Source organism: Neofelis nebulosa, chromosome 18 (assembly GCF_028018385.1).
Source record: "Neofelis nebulosa isolate mNeoNeb1 chromosome 18, mNeoNeb1.pri, whole genome shotgun sequence".
Lineage (NCBI taxonomy): Eukaryota > Metazoa > Chordata > Mammalia > Carnivora > Felidae > Neofelis > Neofelis nebulosa.
Genome location: NC_080799.1, coordinates 14543566 through 14567217, shown reverse-complemented (window position 1 = coordinate 14567217; position 23652 = coordinate 14543566). Strand labels below are relative to the sequence as shown.

At 47.5% G+C, this 23652-nt stretch overlaps 1 protein-coding gene across 4 annotated transcripts in view; it reads left to right on the top strand.

The window, feature by feature from the left end:
* CALN1 (calneuron 1) overlaps window positions 1-23652 on the top strand; it is a 528610-nt gene that overhangs the window by 488486 nt on the left and 16472 nt on the right. For all 4 annotated transcript variants that reach the window (XM_058711417.1, XM_058711416.1, XM_058711418.1 and 1 more), the window contains one exon: window positions 18615-18771. In XM_058711417.1, the coding sequence (XP_058567400.1) occupies window positions 18615-18771 (157 nt within the window). The remainder of the gene's footprint in view (window positions 1-18614; window positions 18772-23652) is intronic.

The window sequence follows — 23652 nt, the reverse complement described above, 5'->3', positions numbered from 1 at the left end:
CGGAGATGAAATCAGACATCACATCGTGAATAGGCCTATCAAAATTATCTCTTATATTTGCATTACCTTGCATTTTTCATTAGAAAGATTTAGCGTTCTTATTTTATTTGAGACTCCCCAGATCTCTAAGAGGTGGCTAAGACAGATCTTCTTCTTACTATTATTATGAGTATTACTTCATTATTACTATTCTTATCTCATCATCATCATTATCATCATTATATTTTAAATGGATAAAGAAACACATCCCAAGCTATTAAGTGACCTGCCTAAGGACACTCGGCCAGTTAGTGGCAGAATCCATCCTCGATTACAATTCCATTAGCCTCTGCATCAACCAGTGGCACAAATACTCTGCATTTATTTGCACGGGGATACGGAGAACCCAGCTGATTAATCCCATTTTTCCGGAACTGCCACGGCAACCAACTAAGGGGCGAAAACAGACCCTGGACGCAGCCTCCGTCGAGTCTTACCTCTGTGATAACTGACCCGGGGACACTGGATCCACTTAACTTTTCATGGGGGGTGGGGCACAACAGAGCAGGCAACCTGTATGAAGTATAAGGAGCTGTGCATTTTAGGATAAAAAGGGTTTCATCCACAGAACAATCCGGTGATATCAATAACACTGTGTTCTTCCATAGGGGAAAACTAAGGAACAGAGAAGCTTAGAAACCTTGACTGGGTCACACAGCCCTACATGACAGTGTCTGGACAGAAGCCAAGGTCGTGGGGCTTTTCTCAATGTATTCCTAACTAAGGACTTACACACACACACACACACACACACACACACCACTGGCTTCTTCATTATGCCTTCACTTTCAATCAGATCTGTCATACATGCTTGCTTTAACACTCCCTCACATTAATAACACCAACCCCATTAGACGTGCAGAGGGGAATTACGTATGTCTTTGCTTCTCAAGAGTTGCTCTGAGGGCACAGATATTTTTCCTAGTTGTCTCTGATCGTCCCACTCCATCATCCCCAAGACACTGCAGACTTTAAACATCTCCCAGGGGCCGAGTAGAGTGGGCTCCCTCTTGGGACCCTCTGCCCCTGTCTCACGGGAGCCCACTATTAAGGAGAGTGTTCACGGTTTGCCATCGGCCCCCCAAACTGGACAGTCTGGTAGCTGTGCGACCCTCTCCTGACAAACCACGGTGTCCCCTGGGTCCGAACTCTCGAAGGTGAGAGGAGTTCTTCCCAGACCCGAGCGAGCTCTTGGCAAAATGCCTTTATTTTATAAACAAAAACCAAACATAAACTTGTTATGGCCGCTATAACAAATTGTGACAAGCTTTGTGGCTGGAAGTAACATAAATGTATCTATCCTCTTAGCATTCTGGAGATCAGAAGGCGGAAATCAGTTTCACTGGGCTGAGATGATGGTGTTGGCAGGGCAGTGTTCTTACTAGTGGCTCTGGGGTGGGGAGCACTGTTTCTTTGTCTTTTCCAGCTTCTGATGACTGCCTGTATCCCATGGCATGTGGCCCTCCCTGTATCTTTAAGGGCAGCACTGCCTCATCATATTGCCTTGTCCTCTTGCGCCCAACCTCCCTCGGCCTCCATCCTGTAAGGACCCTTGTGATTACATTTAGGACCCACCCAGAGAATCCAGGATAATCTCCCCATCTCAACGTCCTTAACTCGGTCACCCCCGCAAAGCCCCTTTTACCACATTAGGGTGCCAATTTGCAAACCCTGGGATTAGGATGTAGATATCTTTGGAGCTGTTCTTCGGCCTTCCACAAAACCCACTCATAGGAGGGCCCCAGAAAACTCTGTTCTCCGGGCTCCTCACACGTTCACACTCCAGTGGGACAGATCAAGCTGGCGGAAAGGTACTGGGTGAGTGAATTGTTATTCAGGCTAAGGCTCCAGTTACTGTGGCGGTTGAGACTGGGAGCGGTGAGCTGTGAATGTCCTCTCATTTGCCCTGTACCCAGTTATCACCCCTTTAACCTTACCCAACAGGGACTGCGCTGTAGTGCGTTCATTATCTCCATTTGATTTTACTTTGTTTTGTTTTGTTTTAATATTTGTTTATTTTTGAGAGAGAGAGACAGACAGACAGAGTGTGAGGGGGGGAAGGGCAGAGAGAGAGGGAGACACAGAATCCGAAGCAGGCTCCAGGCTCCGAGCTGTCAGCACAGAGCCCGACGCGGGGATCGAACTCACCAACTATGAGATTCATGACCTGAGCCGAAGCCAGATGCCTAACCGGCTGAGCCACCCACGTGCCCTGTTTCGTTTTATTTTTTAATGTTTATCTGTGGGAGAGAGAGAAAGAGGGAGAGAGAAGACAGAAGATCTCAAACAGGCTCCACACTGCGAGTGCAGAGACCAATGCAGGGCTCGAACTCATAACCTGGGCAGAAGTCGGAGGCTTAACCGACTGACCCAGCCAGGTGCCCCGATTATCTCCTTTTAAAAGGAGAAACAGTTTCCTGTTGAACATGAGACATATTTCTTGTAGACCAGTGTGCCCTCGCTCCCTGCCCTCCAGCCCCTCCGGCCCGAACCCCAAGCAGCTGCCCGCCTCGTGGCCTTGTCACCAACCATTCCGTGTGCCTGGAGTCTCCTCCCCACAAAGAGCCACCCCATCCACTCTCACCTCCTGATGTCTCTGCCCAAATGGCAGGACCCCCCGCCACCCCGACCTCCTCATTTAAAAGTGAACCACCCAATGTTGTATGTAAGTGATGAATCCCTGGGTTCTACTCCTGAGACCGATATTGTACCATATGTTAGCTGACAAAAATCTAAATTAAAAAAAAAATAAATACGAACGATAAAAAACCCAAAACAAACAAAACAAAAACGAAAACAAATTCGCCACCACCGTCGCCAAGAACCTCCTTCTGGCGCCCCTGGGCGTGCGACCTACCTCACCATCTGACATTCTGTTCACACTTTCGGTCTGTCCCAACTACACTAAGCTCCGTGAGGACAGGGAATTTTCTCTGTCCCCCCCCCCCCCGATGTGTCCGCAGCGCCTACGACGACGGGGCCTGCCACTTAGCAGGTGCTCAGAACATAGCTGTTGAATAAGTGGAAGCAATGCCTCCAGAGAACAGAAATATCGCAGCCACAGTCAGAGTCAGAGTCTGACCTGTGGCTGTGTGCCCCCCGTCACAGGGGAACCTGGCCAGCACGTTTTAACAGTCACACCGGGGTGAGCGAGGTGCACATCCCCAAACCCAAGTTCAGATTAAAGCAGCAGAGCGTGTGGCCCTGGCAGAAGGGAGAAGGCAGAGACGAAGTCCGAAATCCGGAACCCCGATCCTAATCTCACTCCCTTGCTCCGTCGGCTCCATTAGTTAACCGCGAGGCTCCGGCCAGGCCCAGCCCGCCGTCCAAATCCGAGCACAGAGGAAGCTTGCTCTACGTCCGGCCTCTCCTTCCACCTGCTACCGGTCAAACTGGAAGCCACGCGTTTGACATGCAGACAGTCTGGTCTCGTGGGGCGTCTCGTCTCAGATTCGCCGCCAGAGGACCCATCGGTGGGCGCGCGTCCCAAGCCAGTTCTCTGTATTTACAGATCTTCACCCGGAAAGGCACTGCCAGTTCAAATGCGATCGCTTGTTACCCGTACGGCAGGGGAGCACGTCTACCGTGCAGCCTGGGTTCTACGACGAGACACGAGCCGCAGAGAGTAAAGTAAAGTGGCCCTGGACCCTGGCCGCACCGTGGGAGTGTGTGCAGGGGCCACCCTCCGTAAGACATACGGGGCTGGAGGCTGGGTGAGCCACGACACGTGCAGGAGCCTGGGACAAACGAGGCACAACGCATGCACATCTTGCTTCATTGAGTGCTGGGCGGGCTGTGGGGACATGGGCCACTTCAGCGTCCCCTCCAAGCTGCCCTGTCGGAGATGGCCTTTGAGGAGGAGCAGAAGGAGAATCACTTAGCCGGGAGCGGCCGGGGCCGGGCTCTGAGCTGCTTTCGGAGCAGGGGCTGGGGAGGGGCACCCGCCATGGTGATGGCGGGGGCAGGTCAAAGCTGCTCCTTGCTTTCGTTCAGAATGGTGAGTCTTTCCCGGAGGGCAAAGCCTCTGCCATGTCAGCCGTAGATTCGGAGCCACAGGTCTGCTCCACCGGGCTGGCAGTCAGCGGAGACCGTCTTCCAGAATGCGGCAGTAAACAGGTACTCAACCTCATTGTGGCGCAGTGATGGGTCTTCATCTTTTTTCTGGGTCACCACTGCACTGGGGTGTTTGCAGAGGCTGAGCCAATCCCCGGGCTAACCTGAGCCGGTTCCTTGTGGGACCATGGAACACCGCACTCTCCTCCTCTCTGTCCTCATGTCCCCACATCACGTGTGGGGACTCTCGTGAATCCAATGGATCCATCACAGCCTGGTGCCCGCTGTCAACTCCAACAACCTCTTCTTCCTTTGCCCGGTCTGCTCATCTTGTCCACGCTCCAGATGTGTCTGCCCCTTCGCTCACGGTGGGGAGGGGTCTCCCCATGCCTTTACAGCCCAGTCTCCCGGTTTGGTTGTCCACGTGAGAAAATCTTGGGGCCAGGAAGGACTCTGGAGGTCTCGCTGGTTACCCTGGCATCTCCCGTGCTTCACCCCTGGACACGGTTGGCAGGCTGATGGCAAGACACGCCCTTTCTCGGGAGAGGACTTCTTACTAGACGGGGGGGAAGCTGTGTTGTCCATGGTGTGGGGCCAAGCAGGAAGGGTGGAGGCACGGGCAGGAAATTCTGCAGATCAAATGACCCTGTGTGGCCTTGCCCCATGGGTGCCCACTTAGAGAAGATGGCTGTATGTTCATGCTGCACCGAGATAAATGGGTGAGAGCATTCAGTCACGCAGCGGAACTCCGGCTGCCCAAGATCCCATCCGGACGTCCCAGACGACAGGGGTCACTACCATGGTAAACAGCTCCACCCCCTGGTTGACAAGCTCTGGCCCACTGATTTGGGCAGCTCTCTTTGGGTAGGATGAGGCCTTTTGCAGGTGGGCAGAGAAAAGAGAAGTGGGGAATGTTCCGGCGGTCATTCAGCCCGTGCTTCTCTCCGGAGGAGAAAGATCTATGTCATCGAATTAATTTCACGCCTTCCCGTGGTGAGGGAGTTTGGATCCACCTGAATCCGTCCGGTCAGGGAAGCGGGCCCCCCCCACCCCCCGTCTCGCTGTCTCCTCACAGAGCAGAGCGCCCGGCAGAGAGCAAGAGAGCTCCATCCGTCCAGCAGCCGAGTATTACACCTTATCAAGAATTCAGGGCTTCGCTAAAAACTCAGGCACCCTTGAGGTTCCTCTCACAGTGGGAAAATGCATTCAATGACGCTGCTCTTCCACCTTGAAATGATAGAGAATCCGAGCATGGTGGGTCCCGTGGCACAGGGGCTCTTTCCGGCCTTCTGTCGGATTTTGGGTGGAGGGACCTTGGACGGAGAGGGAAGGCACGTAGGAAGGACTATGCTTAGAACAAATGGAGGACTCACGCTCATTCTTTCAGCGAACATCTGTCCTGCAGCCGGCCGGGGCCAGGCTCCATGACAGGACTGGCCGTGGACGCCGTGTAAGGCACAGCGCAGGCCTTCAGAGTGCCCACCACCTCTTGGCAGAGGCGCGTGAACAAAGAACCCCCGGTGGGGAGAGCGGTGGTAAGGAGTTCCGGGAAGCCTGCGGTACCAATGGGTCCCACCAACTCCTCTGTTTACGCACCTACTTAGAGACCATGATCGCCAGCATCGATGACGCAGAGAGCAGAGCGTGAAGGACTGGCATGTTTCATCAGCACGGTAGATGGCCACACGGGGACAGCCTGCCCTGGGTCTCCCTTCTGCGCTAGAAGTTCATGTCTATTGGTACAAAGTCGAGTGAGCGAGGGAATCCCCTGCAGTCTTGTTGGATACAGTTGCTGGATTCCGTCCCCCAGAATCCCGGACTCAGGAGGCCCGGGGTAGGGCCAGAGGAATTGCATTTCCGACCAGTTCCCGGGTGCCGTTGGTGCTGCTGGTCCAGGAAATCCACTTTAGAGCCTCTGCGTTAGACTAATTCAGGATCTTCCCGCCTGAAGGGAACCACGCCTCCTGAGGCACCCGAAGTGGGTCAGTCTGTCAAAACTTCGACTTGGGCTCAAGTCACGATCTCGCAGTTTGTGAGTTCCAGCCCCGCATCGGGTTCCGCACTGACAGCGGGGAGCCTGCTTTGGATTCTCTCTCTCTTCCACTCTCTCTCTCTTTCTCAAAATAAACAAACTTAAAAGAGACACAGAGAGAGCGCCATGCTTCCTGAGCAAGAGTAATCTGCATCCACAAATCCACAAAGTGGCACCTGAGGAATGGCCCAAGGAACTGCAGGTGGGAGATCATAGATACCCACAGCTGCAGATGCTCAGCAAAAGTCCCACAGCCAACCCGGCACTGAGTCTCTGAGTCACTGAGACATCCCACCTGGTCTCTTCTGCAAGTCCTACATTTCCTCATTCACTTATAGGTAAACAGAAACAGCAGCAACTGTAGCATGGGATTAATTACAATGCGGCATGCCTAAGGAAAAGCATAGAGAGGAGGAGCATGCCTGCAAAGTGCGTCAGGGAAGAATTGTAGAAGATGCCTGTTTGATGTTCTTTAATGTTTTAATCTTTAAAAGCAACGCGAGAGATGTTGGATCAACTAAAAAAAAAAAAAAAAAAAAAGCAACAATAACAGCCTGGGCACAAAGGGAATGAACTAAAATAATGACGGCGGAAGGAATCAAATGACACTGCAGAATTAACACCTTCAACCGCAGATGTAGGAGCGGAATTAACAATGGGGGGAGAGGGGAAGCAGTGATGTGAAATACAAAGCAAAGAGATGAAAATGATCAGAGAAGAGGTGAAAAGTACAGAAACAATGGGGAGAGACTTTAGAAGATTTGTGTTCCCGGAAGGGACCTATTCATAGAACAGGAGAAAGACAGCAGTCAAAGTCCTTGTCAGGAAACAGCAGGAGGCAGAAACTGACATTAGTGTAAATATGAAACGCCCCCTCACAAAACCCCAGCCCAGATCAATGCCAAACGTGTAACTTGGGGTATCTGGCTGGCTCAGTTGGTGGAGCCTATGACTCTTGATCTTGGGGTTGTGAGTTTGAGCCCCACGTTGGGTGCAGAGATAAATTAAAAATAAAATCTTAGGGGTGCCTGGGTCACTTGAGCATCAGACTCTTGATTTCAGTGCAGGTCATAATCCCAGGGTTGTGGGATCGAGCCCCACGTTGGGCTGAGCATTGAGCCTGCCTGAGATTCTCTCTCTCTCTCTCTCTCAAAAAATAATAATAATAATAATAATAATTAAAAAATAAAATCTTAAAGATAAAAATAAATAAATACAAATCATATAACAACACAGAATGGAAAACATTTTTGAAATGTCATAATGCAATATTCCTACTAGAGTCCAAGAAGAAGAAAGAAATGATCATCCAAGTAAAAACGCAGGCCACTATCTGACCTCTTTGCTCCTCCCTCACATTAAACAATAGAAGATCTGGAGAAGTTTCGAGGGTGCTTTGAGGAGATTTGTGGGATTCTAGAATTTTATACCAAGCTGAGTTTTCTGTCATAGGAGATGGTGGGAGCAAAGTATCAGATTATAAGAACTCAGAAAAGGTAGTGTTCACAAATGCTTCAGTATCAAACTATTTTCAAAAATTCTCTTAGCAGATATTTGGATGAAAGTCAGGTACTCCGCGTTGGGACAGTCGTAGAAAAATGGAAACGAGCATGGAAATCAATTAAATACAATGAGGTAGCAGAAAGCTGTTATAAATTTTGTTGTAAAATTAAATGCAGAAGCCAAATACTGTTCTAGAAAAAATGCACATGCTAGGAAATGTGTCATAGTAAATTTCCAATTAAACTTAGCAAGGCTATAAAGTGGTGGATAAGAGGTCAGAAATAAAGGTATTATAAACTTTCTTATCATAGGCAAGCAAAGATGAGAAAATGCAATTTAATTTCCTGAATTTGATAATATAAGAAATCATGGCCTAAGCAATGCATTTGATAAATAGAAAGATATCCACCGGTATAATCAAAACAGAACAACTATAGGTTTGGGGTTTTATTTTATTTTTTATGTTTTGCAAAAGACAAAAAGCAAGGAAACCATAGAGAAAGCAGAGGATGAAATAAAAGTCCAGCCAAACATGTTTATTACAATATAAAAATGGAATTAGCCTCCACCATTGAAAAGCAAAAAATCTCAGGTTGGATTTTTTTTTTTTTTAATTTTTTCTTTCAGGTTAGATTTTTTTTTTTTTTTTTTTTTTTTAATCCGGGGCACCTGGGTGGCTCAGTCGGTTAAGCATCCGACTTTGGCTCAGGTCATGATCTCCCAGTTCGTGAGTTTGAGCCCCGCATCGGGTTCTCTTCTGACAGGTCAGAGCCTGGAGCCTGCTTCGGATTCTGTGTCTCGCTCTCTCTCTCTCTCTGCCCCTCCCCTGCTCTCTCTCTCTCTCTCTCTCAAAAATAAACATTTTTAAAAAATCCATGCTGAGAACATGGAGCCTTCCTGGGATTCTCCCTCTCCCTCCCTCTAGCTCTCTCTCTAGCTCTCTCTCTGTCTCCTCCACTCATGCACTCTCTCTCTTAAAACAAATAAACTTTTTGTTTTAAAAAGAACCTAAAAGGAGACAAAGATTTAGCAGAAAATCAATTCCAAAAGAAAACCGGTGCAGCAATATTGATGTAAAAACATTTTTTTTTCATATAGAAGGCACTTAATTTTTTTTTTGAATTATTTTTGGATAACATATGCCTGATAAATTTAGTATCATTTGACACCACAGGTGATTTTGAAAAATAATTTGATATATCTTGAAACTTTAGGCTCCTAGCTTTTGGTTTTGGTTTTAAATTTTTATTTCTTTAATTCCAGCATAATTAACATGCAGTGTTATATTAGGTGCAGATGTACAATATAGTGATTCAACAGTTCTATACATGACTCAGTGCTCGTCATGACGAACACTCTTTAATCCCCTTTACCTATTCCACCCATCCCCCAACCACCTCCCCTCCGGCAACCATCAGTTTGTTCTCTCCATATTTAAGAGTCTGAGGTGGGTTGTTGTTGTTGTTGTTGTTGTTTTTTATCAGTCTCTTTTTGACACCTGCATATGTTTTTAATGACTGATTGTGTGTATTGATTAAAGGTATACTGCAGTCCCGTACCCAATCCCAGTGTGTGGGGGGGGTTTTTCCTCACACTACCAAGCAATTCTCCAACACCAGCTGGGGGTCCTGTAATTCAACTCCATGCTGACCATCTACCTGGAGACAGTATCAGATTCCGGAAGCTAAGGGCTCAATCCCGCAAGACTGCCCTCCACTTGAGTTGCCAATTGCAAATCCAGGTCGTTACCCGTCCTTCTGACTGGCAGGCTATGAATCAAAAGTCCCTGGGACACCCTTCCTTTGGGTTCTGTTAATTTGCTAGAGCGTCTCACAAAACTCAGAAAACCAGTTTACTCACTAGACTACTGGTTTATCGCAAAGGATACTGAATGATACAAATCAATGGCCAGATAAAGAGATACATAGGGTGAGATCCCAAACAAAGGAACTGATGTCCTCATGGAGTTTGGGTCCTGACCCAATGGCACAGGGAAGTGTCACTAACCTAGAAGCTCTCTAAAATCCCTTCCTTTTGGGTTTTTATGGAGGCTTCACAATCTAGGCACAATTGATTAAAAAACATTGGACACTGGTGACTGAGTCAACCTCCAGCCCCTCTCCTCCCTGGAAATCCGGGGGTGGAACTGAAAGTTACAAACCATCTGTGCAGGATTGGTTCCCTTGGCCACCTGCTCCCCCGTCTTACAGAGACTTCCAAAAGTCACTCATTAACATAAACCCAGTTGGAGTTGAAAGGGGCTTGGGAATAACCAGACCCCCATTTATGGCCAAAGGCAATTGCAGGAACTGAGGACCAGAGACCAAATATTTTACCAAAAGATGCTTCCGTTGCTCTTATCACTTTGGAGATTCCAAGGGTTTGGGGCGCTGTGGGGGAGGAACCAGGAACAAAAAAATGGAAGACCAAAATATACATTTATTACAAATCACAGTGTCACTGCTCATTCTGTAATGGATGGAGGCTGTAACCTGTTTATCTTGATGTCCTCCCAGTGCCTTTCCTGGGCTTTTTCACACTCCATACCGTCTTCCCGGGTGTTGACATCCTTTCTGATGACTTTTATTATCATCTGTAGGCAAGTGACTTTCAAAGCTATATCATTAGCCCATATCTAGATATGGGCTATTCGTTGGGCTGTCCCTCAGGAACCTCCGATGCTCACATCCAGAATTCAGTTGGTCACCTTTCTCTCTAGGCTCCTTCTTTCTGTGTCCCCATCCGGCTGAACATAAAGCACGGGCGTCATCCTGATTGGCTCATTCTCCTTCACACTCCACACACAATGAATCATTGAGTCCTGCCCATCACGCCCTCGCATGGTTTGCGATTCTGTCACCACGGCCCGCTGCTAAAGAGGGATCGAAGAAGACAACTTGGGTGATAAAAGCAAACGTTTACACTTCATGAAGCGGACAGTTTGCATTCGGAGGACTGCAAAGTGGGGCGGAAGGCCGGAGGCTTTTACAGGATAAGGAATAAAGAATAAGGATGAGACAAAGAGAAAATATCTGATTGGCTGGGGCCCCACGGTCTTCCTTGTGTTGGGGCGAGGAGGCCCAGCGCTGGCTTGGTGTTTGGGAATCGACTCACTGGATGCTTCTGGTGGAGAGGAGCATTTACAAGGACACAACAGTTATCTAAGCTTTGGTGTGCTGATGTGGCACCTCGGGCAGGAATGGCTCCCTCCTGGGCCTGGAAAGTTACGTGAAGACCGCCATGCTTTCTAAAGCTGTTGCTTTAATAGTCTCTTGTCTGGTCCTCTTGCCCCTTGTCCACGGAGGAGAATTTTTCTCAAGCCCAAACCTGAGGAAGTAATTTCTCCAGCGAAAATCTTTGAATGGCACCCCATTCTACCCAAAAGATAAAAGCCAACCTCCATTCCTTAAAACATTAAACCTAGAATTACCATATGATTCAGCACTTTTGCTTCTGGGTGGCATATACCCAAGAAAACTGAGAGCAGGGGCAAGATCAGATATTTGCAGGCCCACAGCAGCGTGGATAAACCCAAGTGAAATTAGGTAGCCATAAAAGGACAAGACTGTATGATTCTACTTCTATGAGAATCATAGAAGATTCTCTTAGACTCCTGTTAGAAGAATCTATTAGACTCCTGTTAGACTTTTTCTTTTTTCTTTCTTTTTTCTTCCTTTCATCCTTCCTTCCTTCCTTTCTTTCTTTCTCTCTCTCTCTCTCTCTCTGTTTCTTTCTTTCTCTCTCTCTCTCTCTCTCTCTCTCTCTCTTTCTTTTGAGAGGGAGAGCACAGGCAGGGGAGGGACAGAGAGAGCAGGAGAGACAGAATGTTAAGCAGGCTCCACACTCAGCACAGAGTCCAACATGGGGCTTGATCCCACGACCCTGAGATCATGACCTGAGCCAAAATCAAGAGTTGGATGCTCAACCGACTGTTGAGCCCCGCATGTTAGACTCTCTACGGAAAGTAGAATGGTGGGTTCCGGGGCGGGGGGGGGGGGGGGGTTGGAGAGAGGGGCAATGGAGAGATGGCATTTCATGACATGGGGTTCCAGCTGAGGAACATGGGAAAAGTTCTGGAGATGGATGGTGGTAATTAATGATTACACAATGATGGGAATGTACTTCATGTCACAGAATCGTATACTTGAAAATGGATGAAATGGCGGGGCGCCTGGGTGGCTCAGTCGGTTAAGCGTCCGACTTCAGCTCAGGTCACGATCTCGCAGTCCGTGAGTTCGAGCCCCGCGTCGGGCTCTGGGCTGATGGCTCGGAGCCTGGAGCCTGCTTCGGATTCTGTGTCTCCCTCTCTCTCTGCCCCTCCCCCGTGCATGCTCTGTCTCTCTCTGTCCCAAAAATAAATAAACGTTAAAAAAAAAAATTAAAAAAAAAAAAAGAAAATGGATGAAATGGTAAATTTGTGCTTATGTATATTTTACCACAATAAGAAAAAAAAAGTGAAAACAAACAAAAAGCAACCAAGTCCCTCACTGGAGCACACAAGACCTTCACTGATTAGCACCCTCCCCACGGCTCTCCCTGCATCCTCCACCACTGTCTCCTGCTCCCAGACCCCAGAAGACCTCAACCTATGGCCATTCAAGGACTATGTCAGCTTTCACACCCTAGGTCTTGGTAGAGCCATGACGTGTGGCCACCATGGCTTCCCTTTGCCTGTCTCCCATGCCCACTCACCCAGCAAACGTCTGTAGGTCTCCGGTTGCAGCCCCGTCCTCCAGAAAGCCCTCTAGAACCCGCTGCCTTTCCCAGGGGTTCCCAAGCCATCCTGTGCTTCCCCTGGCTTGGCTAATAACACACTGGATTAAAATTACTTATTGGCTTGTCTTTTGAGAGCAAGATTCATGTCTTGTTCACCTTTGCATCTCCATCAGTGTCTGGCATCGAGTCAGCCTCAATAACTATTTGTTGGATTAGGAAATCAATCTTTCTGCACTAAGGAATGGCCTCATTTAAGAAATATTAGGACTTTGAGATATAACTCCCTTCACAGACTTTAATGTGTTACTTACGGTCTTTGACAAATCAAGTAGTCCCCAGAAAATAAGGTTATAGGAGATAGCAGATTAGAATTGTAAGGCTACGTAATATAATTAATGGAGATAAATATGATTGTGCAATTGACCCTGCAGAGATATCATAATAGAAAACTCCTTATGTTCCTGAAAAATAACAGATGTACTGGCTGCATTCTTTAGCCATGATCTAGTAAAACCAGAATGAAACAACAAAAACCAAACCCAGGAGAAAGAAAAACAAGTAGGATTGTAAGTAAACAATGGGGCGTAAGAAGTCCTGAGAGGGGCACCCTGGTGGCCCAGTTGGTTAGGCATCTGACTTCGGCTCGGGTCATGATTTCATCGTTCGTGGGTTCGAGCCCCGCGTCGGGCTCTGTGCCGACAGCCCGGAGCCTGCTTCGGGTTCTGTGTCTCCCTCTCTCTCTCTGCCCCTCCTCTGCTCGTGCTCTGTTTCGCTGTCTCTCAAAAAGAAATAAATATTTTTTAAAAAATTTTTTAAAGTACTGAGAGAAACTTAAAACCGCAGCACTATTGAGTATAGTTGCCTGCTGATCTTTTGGCCGGTTTTCTGGAAAAAAAAAAAAAGCACATCATTCCAAAATTGACTCAAGTAAAATTAAAAAGCTCAGGGACTGATGATCTTGGAAGGAATCCTTGTTGGCACGATGTTTGACAGTGATGCCTTTCAAACTTGCAAAAGAGATCTATTCTGACAACATAGGAAATTTGGAATCCTACTTAATTAATTTTGTTTAAATATTAGTATCCTATTATTAAAAGATGACCCAGATAGGTGAATGAAAGGAAAATAGAGATTTCTGGAATCTGCATCTTGCCTTGACTTTGTCAGACTCTGGCTGATTCTTTTCACCTAATTTCTGATTTTCAGCAGAGTCTCAGCTGGATTTCTCCGGCTCCTCCGGTCCTTCCTCCGGCCTTCCAGGAAATTCTTACTCATTTTCTCAGAGTCTCTTTGATTTTGTCACTCTCAGTCTCTGATCGCGGCACAGTGGATGGCGTGCCCAAATTTTCTCATCTGTGACGTCCGTCACCCTCCTCCTGCATCTCGCCGACCTGGGAGCACCCAGACTAGCAACCACGTGCTCCCCTATCAAATCTAAAGGACACTTTAGACTGCGAGTCAACCCTAGGTGTGTCTCATAATTCACTCCATAGTCACTAAACTGTGATGCAGGAGACAAATCCACTTTACACACCCACCTCGGTTGTTCTTACTTATATAAACGGCTTTGAACTTGAGTCATTTCGATTTCCGGCAAACTTGAGTCATTTCGATTCAGATCATTTAGATTTAAATCATTTCGATTTCCGGCAAATTTCAAACCCCCTTTCATTTGTTAGAAGAAGGGCATATTTCAAGCAAGGTAATGACTGCTTTACCAAGAAAGCCGGGAAAGAAAAAGGTCGAGAACTTTCTTTCACCGTGATCCACATTAAATTAAAACATTTCTGTATGCATTCTTGGGTGAGTTATACTGCAGAGACCCCAAAGTCTTGGTGGCCAACATAAGGGTTTATTTCTCTCAAATCGCATGCCCTTTGTGGGTTAGTTCCACGTCGTATTCATTCCAGGAGCCACGGTGCAGGAGCAGCCCCTACTTGGTACAAGTGTTTTTGTGACAGAAGGAAAAAAGAAATAGCAGAACACAAGACGGCTTTGAGACTTCTCTTTGGACACCCATCACTTTCATATATGGCTTTCACTGGCATTTAATTGGCCCAAGCCTGACATCAATGGGCCAATGGGCAGGGAGAGATGATCCTCTCACAAGGAGGGGGAAAAATCATTAGAAACAATAAAATCTGTTACAGCCCACACCCTTTCTCACAAATATTCATTTTCCTCCCTTTAGCCACAAAATAGACTCATCCCTACCCAAGAGAAACACTCAAAAATCCCATCCAATTACAATACGTAAGACTCAAGATCTAGGGGCAGCTGGGTGGCTCAGTTGGTTAAGCGTTCGACTCTGGATTTCGGCTCAAGTCACGATCTGAAAGTTTGTGGGATCAAGCCCCACATCAGTCTCTGCACTGACAGTGTGGAGTCTGCTTGGGATTCTCTCTCCCTCTCCCTCTCTCTCTGCCCATCTCTGTCTCTCAATAAATAAAATAAATGAACAAAAAGACTCAAGATCTAGACCCTGATGATATACACTAAATCTGGGTATGGTTCCTCCTGATCTGGAGACATATGGATTAAAAAAACAAATCCCTCTCCCCTCGCCCCCAACACACTCAACATATAAGGGTAGAACAGACTCGGGTTAACCACCCAAAACAATCCCATCCAGAAAGAAAAAAGAAAACAATGGAAGACACATAGCGGTCAAAAGCTTAGAGCAATTCTAAAATCTTGCCGTACAGACTTTGGGGTGAGGAATATTCCTTGATTACATCCTGGTTCTGCTTCCTGAAAACTGCTCTTGATTTCACTGAATGATGTCAAGAATGATTCCCAGCTTCACCATCTGGGAGACCTTCTGCCCTTTTCCACTAGTCTCCTTCCCTCCTGATGAGGGCCTTGGAATACACCTTGCTTTGGGCCTGTGTCACTTATTCTCCTAATGGCTTGTGCCCATAAAAGGTTGGGAGCCCGAAGATCATTTTATGTTTTGAGTAGTGATAGAGCCTTTTAATCCCATGCTGTTGGTTCTTGCCCAGTAGAGCTCTCTCAAAAAATTCGTCTTTCTTTTTTTTTAAATCTTGATTTCAATTGTATTTTGCTAATAGCCACAGCCACAATTATTTTGAGACATAACTCTCTCTAAACCTAATAACCAATTTCCTTGGAGAGTCACTTAGCATTTCCAGAGGTTTTAATAAGGACCACTTTGATTTGTTTTGTAATTTATAACATTTCTCAATTTTATCTCTTCTCGGTTGAAGATGAAAAACAGTTTCTTCTTTCCATTCTGCAAGACCAGGAATTTCTGAGTGGTCTCCATTCCTGGCTTGTTCTTTCCTGAGCTCATCTCTCTCTCCTGTTTTGTTTTGTTTTGTTTTGTTTCCTTTTAAAAAAAAATTAAGATATAATTGACATGTAACATTACATTAGCTTCCTATGTGTATGATAATGATGGGATATTTGTATATATTGCAAAATAATCACCACAATCATCTTTTTAAGTGTATTTCTTTATTTTGAGAGAGAGAGAGAATGATTATGAGCAGGGGAGGGGCAGAGAGAGAGAGGGGGGGAGAGAGAGAGAGAGAGAGAGAGAGAGAGAGAGAATCTCAAGCAGGCTCCATGCTGTCAGCACAGAGCCTGTTGCAGGGCTCGAACTCACAAACCGTGAGATCATGACCGGAGCCAACATCCTGAGCCGGACACTTAACCGACGGAGCCACCTGGGCGCCCCCACGATAAATTTAATTGACATCCCTCCTCACACATAATTGCACACTCTTTCCCTTGTAATGAGAACTTTTAAGATCTACTTAGTTTCAAATATGCAGTACAGTGTTGTTAATTACAGTCACCATGCTGTATGTTAGACCCACAGAATTTATTTGTTTCATCACTGAATGCATGTACCTTTTGGTTCCCTTCCCTCATTCACCTACCACCCACCCACCAAATCGGGCAATCGGCAATCTGTTCTCTGCATCTTTGAGCTCAGGGTTGTTATGTTTGTTTGGGGTTTTTTTTAAGATTCCATACATATGTGAAATCATATGATTTTTGTCTTCCTCTCTGACTTATTTCACTCTGAGCTCACCTCTTTCTTTTTTCACATTTCTTAATTCAAATTCAATTTAGTTAACATGGAGTGTAATAATGATGGCAGGAAGAGAATTCAGTGATTCATCACTTACATGTGACACCCCGTGCTCATCCCGCCAAGTGCTCTCCTCAATGCCCATCACCCATGTAGCCCGTCCCCCCACCCAACACCCCACCAGCAACCCTCAGTTTGTTCTCTGTATTTAAGAGTCTCTTGCGGTTTGTGTCCCTCTCTGTTTTTATCTTGTTTTTCCTTGCCTTCCCCTGGGTTCACCTGTTCTGGTTCTTAAATGCCACGTGTAAGTGAACTCATATGATATTTGTCTTTCTCTGCTGACTTCTTTTGCTTAACACAATACCCTCTAGTTCCATCCACATTGTTGCAAATGGTAAGACTTCATTCCTTTTGTCTCAACGTTTTTTTGTGTTTTTTTTAATTTATTTTTGGGACAGAGAGAGACAGAGCATGAACGGGGGAGGGGCAGAGAGAGAGGGAGACACAGAATCGGAAACAGGCTCCAGGCTCCGAGCCATCAGCCCAGAGCCCGACGCGGGGCTCGAACTCACGGACCGCGAGATCGTGACCTGGCTGAAGTCGGACGCTCAACCGACTGCGCCACCCAGGAGCCCCAAGACTTCATTCCTTTTGATCCCTGGATAATATTCCACTGTCTATACCTACCACATCTTCTTTATCCATTCATCAGTAGATGGACATTTGGGCTCTATCCTTCCTTTGGCTGTCGTTGATAGGGCTGCTGTGAACACGGGGGTGTGCGTGCCCCTTCGAGTCAGCGTTCTGTTACCCCTTGGGTAAGTACCCGGCAGCGCAATTGCTGGGTCGTAGGGTGGTTCTATTTTTAATATCTTGAGGAGCCTCCATACTGTTTTCCAGAGGGGCTGCACCAGTTTGCCTTCCCGCCAGCACCTGGGATCCCCCAAAGGGATCCTCTTTCTCCGCGTCCTCGCCAGCACCTGTCGTTGCCTGAGTTGCTAATGTTAGGAGCCCACCTCTTTCTGGTTTCACCCTGTCCGTTACCACCAGTTGCAACCATGCTGTTCCCCAGACTGATTACCTAAGGCCACAAACTCCTCCCACATATGCCTGTCCTTCAAATCATCACAGGCAATGCCGCAACCGAGTGTCATGCTTCTGCATAACATCCGTGGGTCTTTATCTTTCCAGCCTCCAATCACGTGTTTCTCATTTCCCGCCCCTTGGCCCTGGAACATGGTGTTTTCGAATGTTTGTTACGGTAGCCTCTGACCTCTGTGCGTGGTTGTATTTTTTTTAATAGAACTTTTTTTGTATTATTTTTTAAATATGTTTTGTATGATGTGTATAATCTCGGTACCATTGACTTAAACCCAGTTAGCAAACAAGCCTGAAATGCCTACGGCTGATAACGATGAAGGGCGTTTCGTACTTGTCTTCCTTTTCCTTAGTGGGGTATCTGCAGATCTTCCCCACCTTATCCTTGTCCTGGGGCCCAGACGGAAGGAGCAGCCCCCACATGGGACATGCCATTCTCACGGCAGAGGAGAAAGAGCACATGATGTGGCCTTTAGAGCTTTTAATTGGATGCGGCGGATGTGACTTCTGCTCACATTTCATTGGCCAAGGAAGTGACAGGACCACACCTGGCAGAAATGGAGTAGGAGAGTGTAAGACTCTCACGAGGACACGAAGACCATAATGGGGGATGCCACACCTCCCTTTAGCTTTCCTTCCTCATGAACACGGCGTTGAACCTGGATGTTATCTTGTTAGAACATGATGCGTATCTAAAAAGCAAGACGGGAACGGCCAGCTTCGCAGGAGATACAGAACATCTTTAGAGATGTGTGCATTGTCTGAGGTTGTGACACAACTTCCAAGTCCGTGAGGTGTGCAGGGCGTGCGGAGGTGACGGCAGATGGCCGGGTGAGTGGGAGGCCAACTAGCAGGTGGCATTTTTTTTTTTTCCTCCAGGAGTCTCAACTGAGGGGGCTATGTTGCGCTCGCTGTATCCCCAGTAAGTGCCTGCGAGTTCACGAGTATGTTTGGAGCAGAACACGATGGAAAAGCTGCTCATCTGATATCCTGGAAAGCTGAGCCGAGCTTCCACACGGGAGCTTTGGGCTGTTGGGGCTTGGCAGCCATGCCCCAGGCTGAGTTCTCAGCCCCATGCGCCCAACACCTGCTCATCCCTCTTTATCCCCACAGTTCGACATGCAGAGGATAACTCTGGAGGAGCTGAAGCACATCCTCTACCACGCCTTCCGGGACCACTTGACAATGAAGGACATCGAGAACATCATCATCAACGAGGAGGAGAGCCTGCAGGAGACCTCGGAGAACTGCCAGACAGAGTTCGAAGGAGGTAGGTGCCCCCGATTCCGCCTCCTACCTGGTCTGGGACCGGCCAACACCTTCACACCCTCGCTACGAAGAGTGAATTTACAGTCGGGGCTGGAGGGCCTTGTCCTGAAGCCAAGAATCCAGGACTGAGGTCGCAAGATCCTTTCCGCAAAGATGCAATAGGTTCTTTTTTCTTTTCTTTTCTTTTTTCTTTTCTTTTCTCTTCTCGTTTTTCTTCCTTTTCTTTTCTTTCTTTTCCTTTCCTTTCCTTTCCTTTCCTTTTCTTTTTCCATTTTTCCCCCCAAGCCCTGCCTTTTTGCAGGACCTCTAGGGACCCTGTCTTTCCTCCAGTGGTTCTCTCAGGTCTGTGATTAGATGGGCAGCTTTGTGGTACTTTGCCGTTACTTGCCGGGGGGCTGCATGGAGTGGTACAAACTCCAGCGCCCAACTCGGGTCAAGTCCAGTGGCTAAGTGCGCGACCTTGGCCACCAGGTGTGCCTTCTCTGAGGGCGTACCCTGACCTATAAACATCAGGATAATTACACCTACTTCGCGGGACCCTTAGGAAAGGATTGCCTCTGTGCTCTGCTCCCTGAAGGCACTGGTCAGAAACAGCCCCATTCACAAAAATACTCTCGTGAATTCAACCCTGTACTTACAGAAGAAAGAAGCTTTTCCTGGGGCCAAAATATAGACCCACGAGAGGCCATTTTTCTTGGGCTCATGAAAGAAAAGTTAGGAAAAAAAACAAAACAAGACCAGCCTACCTGATCCCCTAATCAGTAGAAAGTTCCAGGGAAGCTAAATAATTCAATCCCTCTTTCCAACTCTGAAAATCAGAACTGCTTTAACAACCCTGATGAATAGAAAAAAAAGATTTTTTTAATGACATTAAAACAGGATATCAGGCCCAGCCATCTCTAACTTTTTCAGGGATCTCTTAAAGAGGTCTAGCCACTCTTTTCTATTCTTTTTCCTGAACACTTACACAAATCGGGGCACACCGTTGGGAAGCTGTCACATAGCCACCAGGATGGCATTCGCCCTGCCTGGTCTCGGAGCTGACACGTTAGAGCCGGCCGAGCGGGGAGTCTATGCAGAACGGAGTTAGTCCAGGGGGCCACAGTGGTTCATTCGGACCTGGGCCCCCAGGGGTCCTGTCCGGGCCACACCGCTGCATCGTGTGCAGGATTAAAGGCCATGACAGGAAGAGATGCTTCTACTCCGAGGTGATAAGTGTGATTAACTCAAGCCAGGGAGATGGGGGAGTGGTGGATAGGGAGGGATTGGGGTAAACTTGAGAGCTGTGCCCCCTTCTGAAGGCATTCAAAAATCTTTCAAAAACGCCGTGTGTGGCGAACAAAACCCAGTTGTGGCCCAGAAGCTGCCCCGGTCGGCCTGCATGTGACACGTGGGCTGGAGCATCAGTGGCTGTATTTGGAGTTGGAGCCACGCAAGACCACACGAGAGCAGGGTGGTCACAGCCAAAGCCACATGTGCAGCAGGACAGGCAGGGGGATCGGGAGGGTGAGTAGGGGCGAGGCAGGCAGAGATGGGAGGAACACCTGAGAAAACAGCAGGCCTGGCCTCCCCCATCCATCTCGACCCAGCTCTTTCCACCCTGATGACAGACTGTGTGTTCAAACAATGGAAGCATCGGGGGCTCCAGCCCCCCACTGTCAGCAAATGCTCTGGAGACGGGGTGGGGAGTATTTCTGGACATCTTGTTTTCCACAAGAGCCTTCGTTTATGGGTCAGTGTTTTGTTCAGAGAAATGTCACAAGTCTTAGTAATTTGGGAAAGGTCAGACTGCACTGGGAAGGAATCTGAACCCTAAGCAATGTCTTTTTATTATTCAAAAGCTCATATATTAATACACTGAGGGAGAAAGGGTTTCCAAATCGAAGTCTTCCTGAGTCCGCTCTAATTGACTCGTACGTATAACATAGGCAACAGCTACCAACCGTGAGGTTTATTGATACGTTCCAGTTGCTGTGCTGAATGCTTTAAACTTCGTGGCCTTCTTGAATAAGAGAAACATTGCTTTGTAATTAACACATTGCTTTTTTGAATGCCCTCTGCAACGTGGATTACATAAGCCGTTTTGTTTGTTTTCACATCAGAGGGTTTTTTTGTTTTGTGTTTGTTTTAATATTATGTCAGTGCCGTTTGGCCTGAAAGGCAAGCTCATTGGTTTGTGTTCAGGTTGAAGATTTTTTCCAGTCTCGGAGAGAACTGAAGTCACTGGTGGATATATTTAATGCCCGCAGCCGTCTCCTTGTTCAAGAAAGGGCTGCCCTGACTGTGTATTTGGGCAGAGTTGTCTAGGATGAGGTGATACGCAGGCACTGAGCTCCCCGCTGGTGCCCTAGGACTGGAAGAGTCCGTTTGAGGCCTTGTAGCCGACCTTGACCTCCTCCCTACCCTCCTAGGGAGCTCTTCCCTCCTGCTCTTGTTAAAATTTTGCTGCAGCAAAAAACGAATCAAACCAAACAACTTGGCTGCAGCAGGTAGATACCCACGCTGATCAGCTCAACCTGGAAAGCCGGGAGATCCAAGGGGACTGGGAATCTTGCCTTACTTTATGTCAGAGGAAGGAACCAATGAAGAAACAAAACAGAAACCTAAAAGTGCAGGTCTTTGCCCTGTCTCTGAGCGAGGAAGGATGAGCTGGTCGATGAAACTGATGTGCGGTAGAATGGAAATTTGTTTCTTTTAATTTTTTTAATGCTTATTTATTTTTGAGAGAGAGAGGGAGAGCACAAGTAGGGGAGGGGCAGAGAGAGAGAGAGAGAGAGTCAGACAGACAGACAGAATCGGAAGCAGGCTCCAGGCTCTGAGCTGTCAGCACAGAGCCCGGGGCGGGGCACGAGCCCACGAAACTGCAAGATTATGACCTGAGCCGAAGTGGGATGCTCGACCGACTGAGCCACCCGGGCGCCCTGGTAGAATGGAATTTAAAGAGGCGCACATCAAATAACTCTGAGCTCAGCAAATTGGGGGTCAAGACTGAGATTCCGGAGCGTAGCAGGGGTTTGAAAATGCTGATGTGCACGACCTGACGTGGAGCCTGTTAGAGCCGAACAGGAGGCCTTCCTCAGGCCCTAGCATCGTTTTACACCAGTGATGATACTTTTCGCTTTTACAAATCTTGGGTCGGAGACTTGTACAAACGTGTTCAGGTTCTGTCCATTAAGTCAGGAAATCTCGATCGTTCCTTCCACATGATGGATGTTGGGGGGGATGTGGCCCCCTTTGGTGGACGAGGTTTATGTTTTTCTTTTTCTCCTTTTAGTTTTCCCTTTGGCTTGATTTTGTTGTCTTTACCCGTTTGGTTCTTAGGCCAACGCAAACCACAGATACACGTGCACACACAGACACATCCACAGGGCCCCTCACGCGTTCTCATCTGCCTTACCATTACGGAAGATAGGGCTCTGTGATCATAAGGAGGCAGGAATGTTTCCATCTTCTCCCAGGGGAAGGACAAGAGGCACTAGGATGAGATTCCAAGGTACACAGAAGGACAGCTTTCTTGACTTGTCTTCAGGAAACCCTTGAGTTGGGGGTTTGTGTCATGTGTAGAACCCATTTTCCTGGAGCACCAAAAGAAGTCATCTACAGAAGCCCTTATTAAGGCCGGGAAGAGACCAGAAGAATCTAATTCAAGGGTTCTGAAGTGGACCTTTCCTTTATTCACACCTGTCTTCCAGATGAGAAATCATTCAGATTGAGTCAAACACCGGACCAAGTGTCACCCACCGTGCTGGGTGCTTTGGGCATGAGGTCATTGAATCCCACTGAATTCAGGGGCTTTCCGGCAAAACCCATCAGCTGGCCATCTATCTATCCAGCCCCCGGTCCAAAGAGAATCCTCAACTCAAAGTATGCCTTTCAAGTGTTCCCAACGCCCCAGATCTTTTTGAATTCCCTCATTAAGATCAATTATGTTCAATGTTCTGAGCTGTCAGTTTTCAATATGTGTGTTCTAACTATTTGGAAAAATAAATGGGTCAGCATTCACCGAAATGGACATTCACCGAAAAGGACTATGTGCCTACCCACAATGCCCACTCACCGTCCGGGCTACATGAGAGGTTTAAGACGTTTTGCTTCCGTGTGATTCCTTTATAATCACCAGACATTTCGCTTTTGGGGAACAGAAGCCCAGTGACGCTGAGAGACAGATTCTTGTCTCACTATTTGGGTCCAGTTGCTGACACATGTGGAATCGAGTGGTCTTGTGGTTGACCTTGTGGTCATCTAGTTGCCTGTCACCGGATCCTTATTAAGGGTTGACCTAACAAATTATATTATATATATTAAGTTTGATTTACCGCTTCTAATGTGTTTACTGCTTCCTCCATATTGATACAGTCCAGGAGGAAAGGGATGGGAGGGAACTGCCTGGCGTGGCAGCCAGGGGCCGGTCACCTGTTTACACGAGCAACTCACCTGTCAAGCGTGTCCTGGGAGAGAAGTTCTGTGGCCCCTCTGGTACAGATGAGGAAACCGAGGCTCAGCAGACTGGTGTCGCTCGTCCAAGGTCAAATACCGGGGAAGGGTGTGAACCCGGGGCTATCTGACAAGGCCCTGCCCCTTCATTTGTTCCTCTGGCTCCCTTTAGCCAGACACAGGCGTCTCAGGCCCCCTTACGGAATGGCACTTCATCGTCCCTCGTTTTTCATGTCATCGCCAGGAAAGTCATATTATATTTGGAAGTTGAGTAGAAGGCGCGGCAAGACTGTGTGTGAGCCCTTTCAAGACACATCCCCCAAATGTTGTCCCTAAATGGAATACCAGCTGTCAGATTTTTCTAGACATTCTGACAACACGCGCGGCAGAAGGAAGTAAAGCGAAATCATCAACGGGGGGGAGAAATCGTTTCTGTGAAAGGCATATG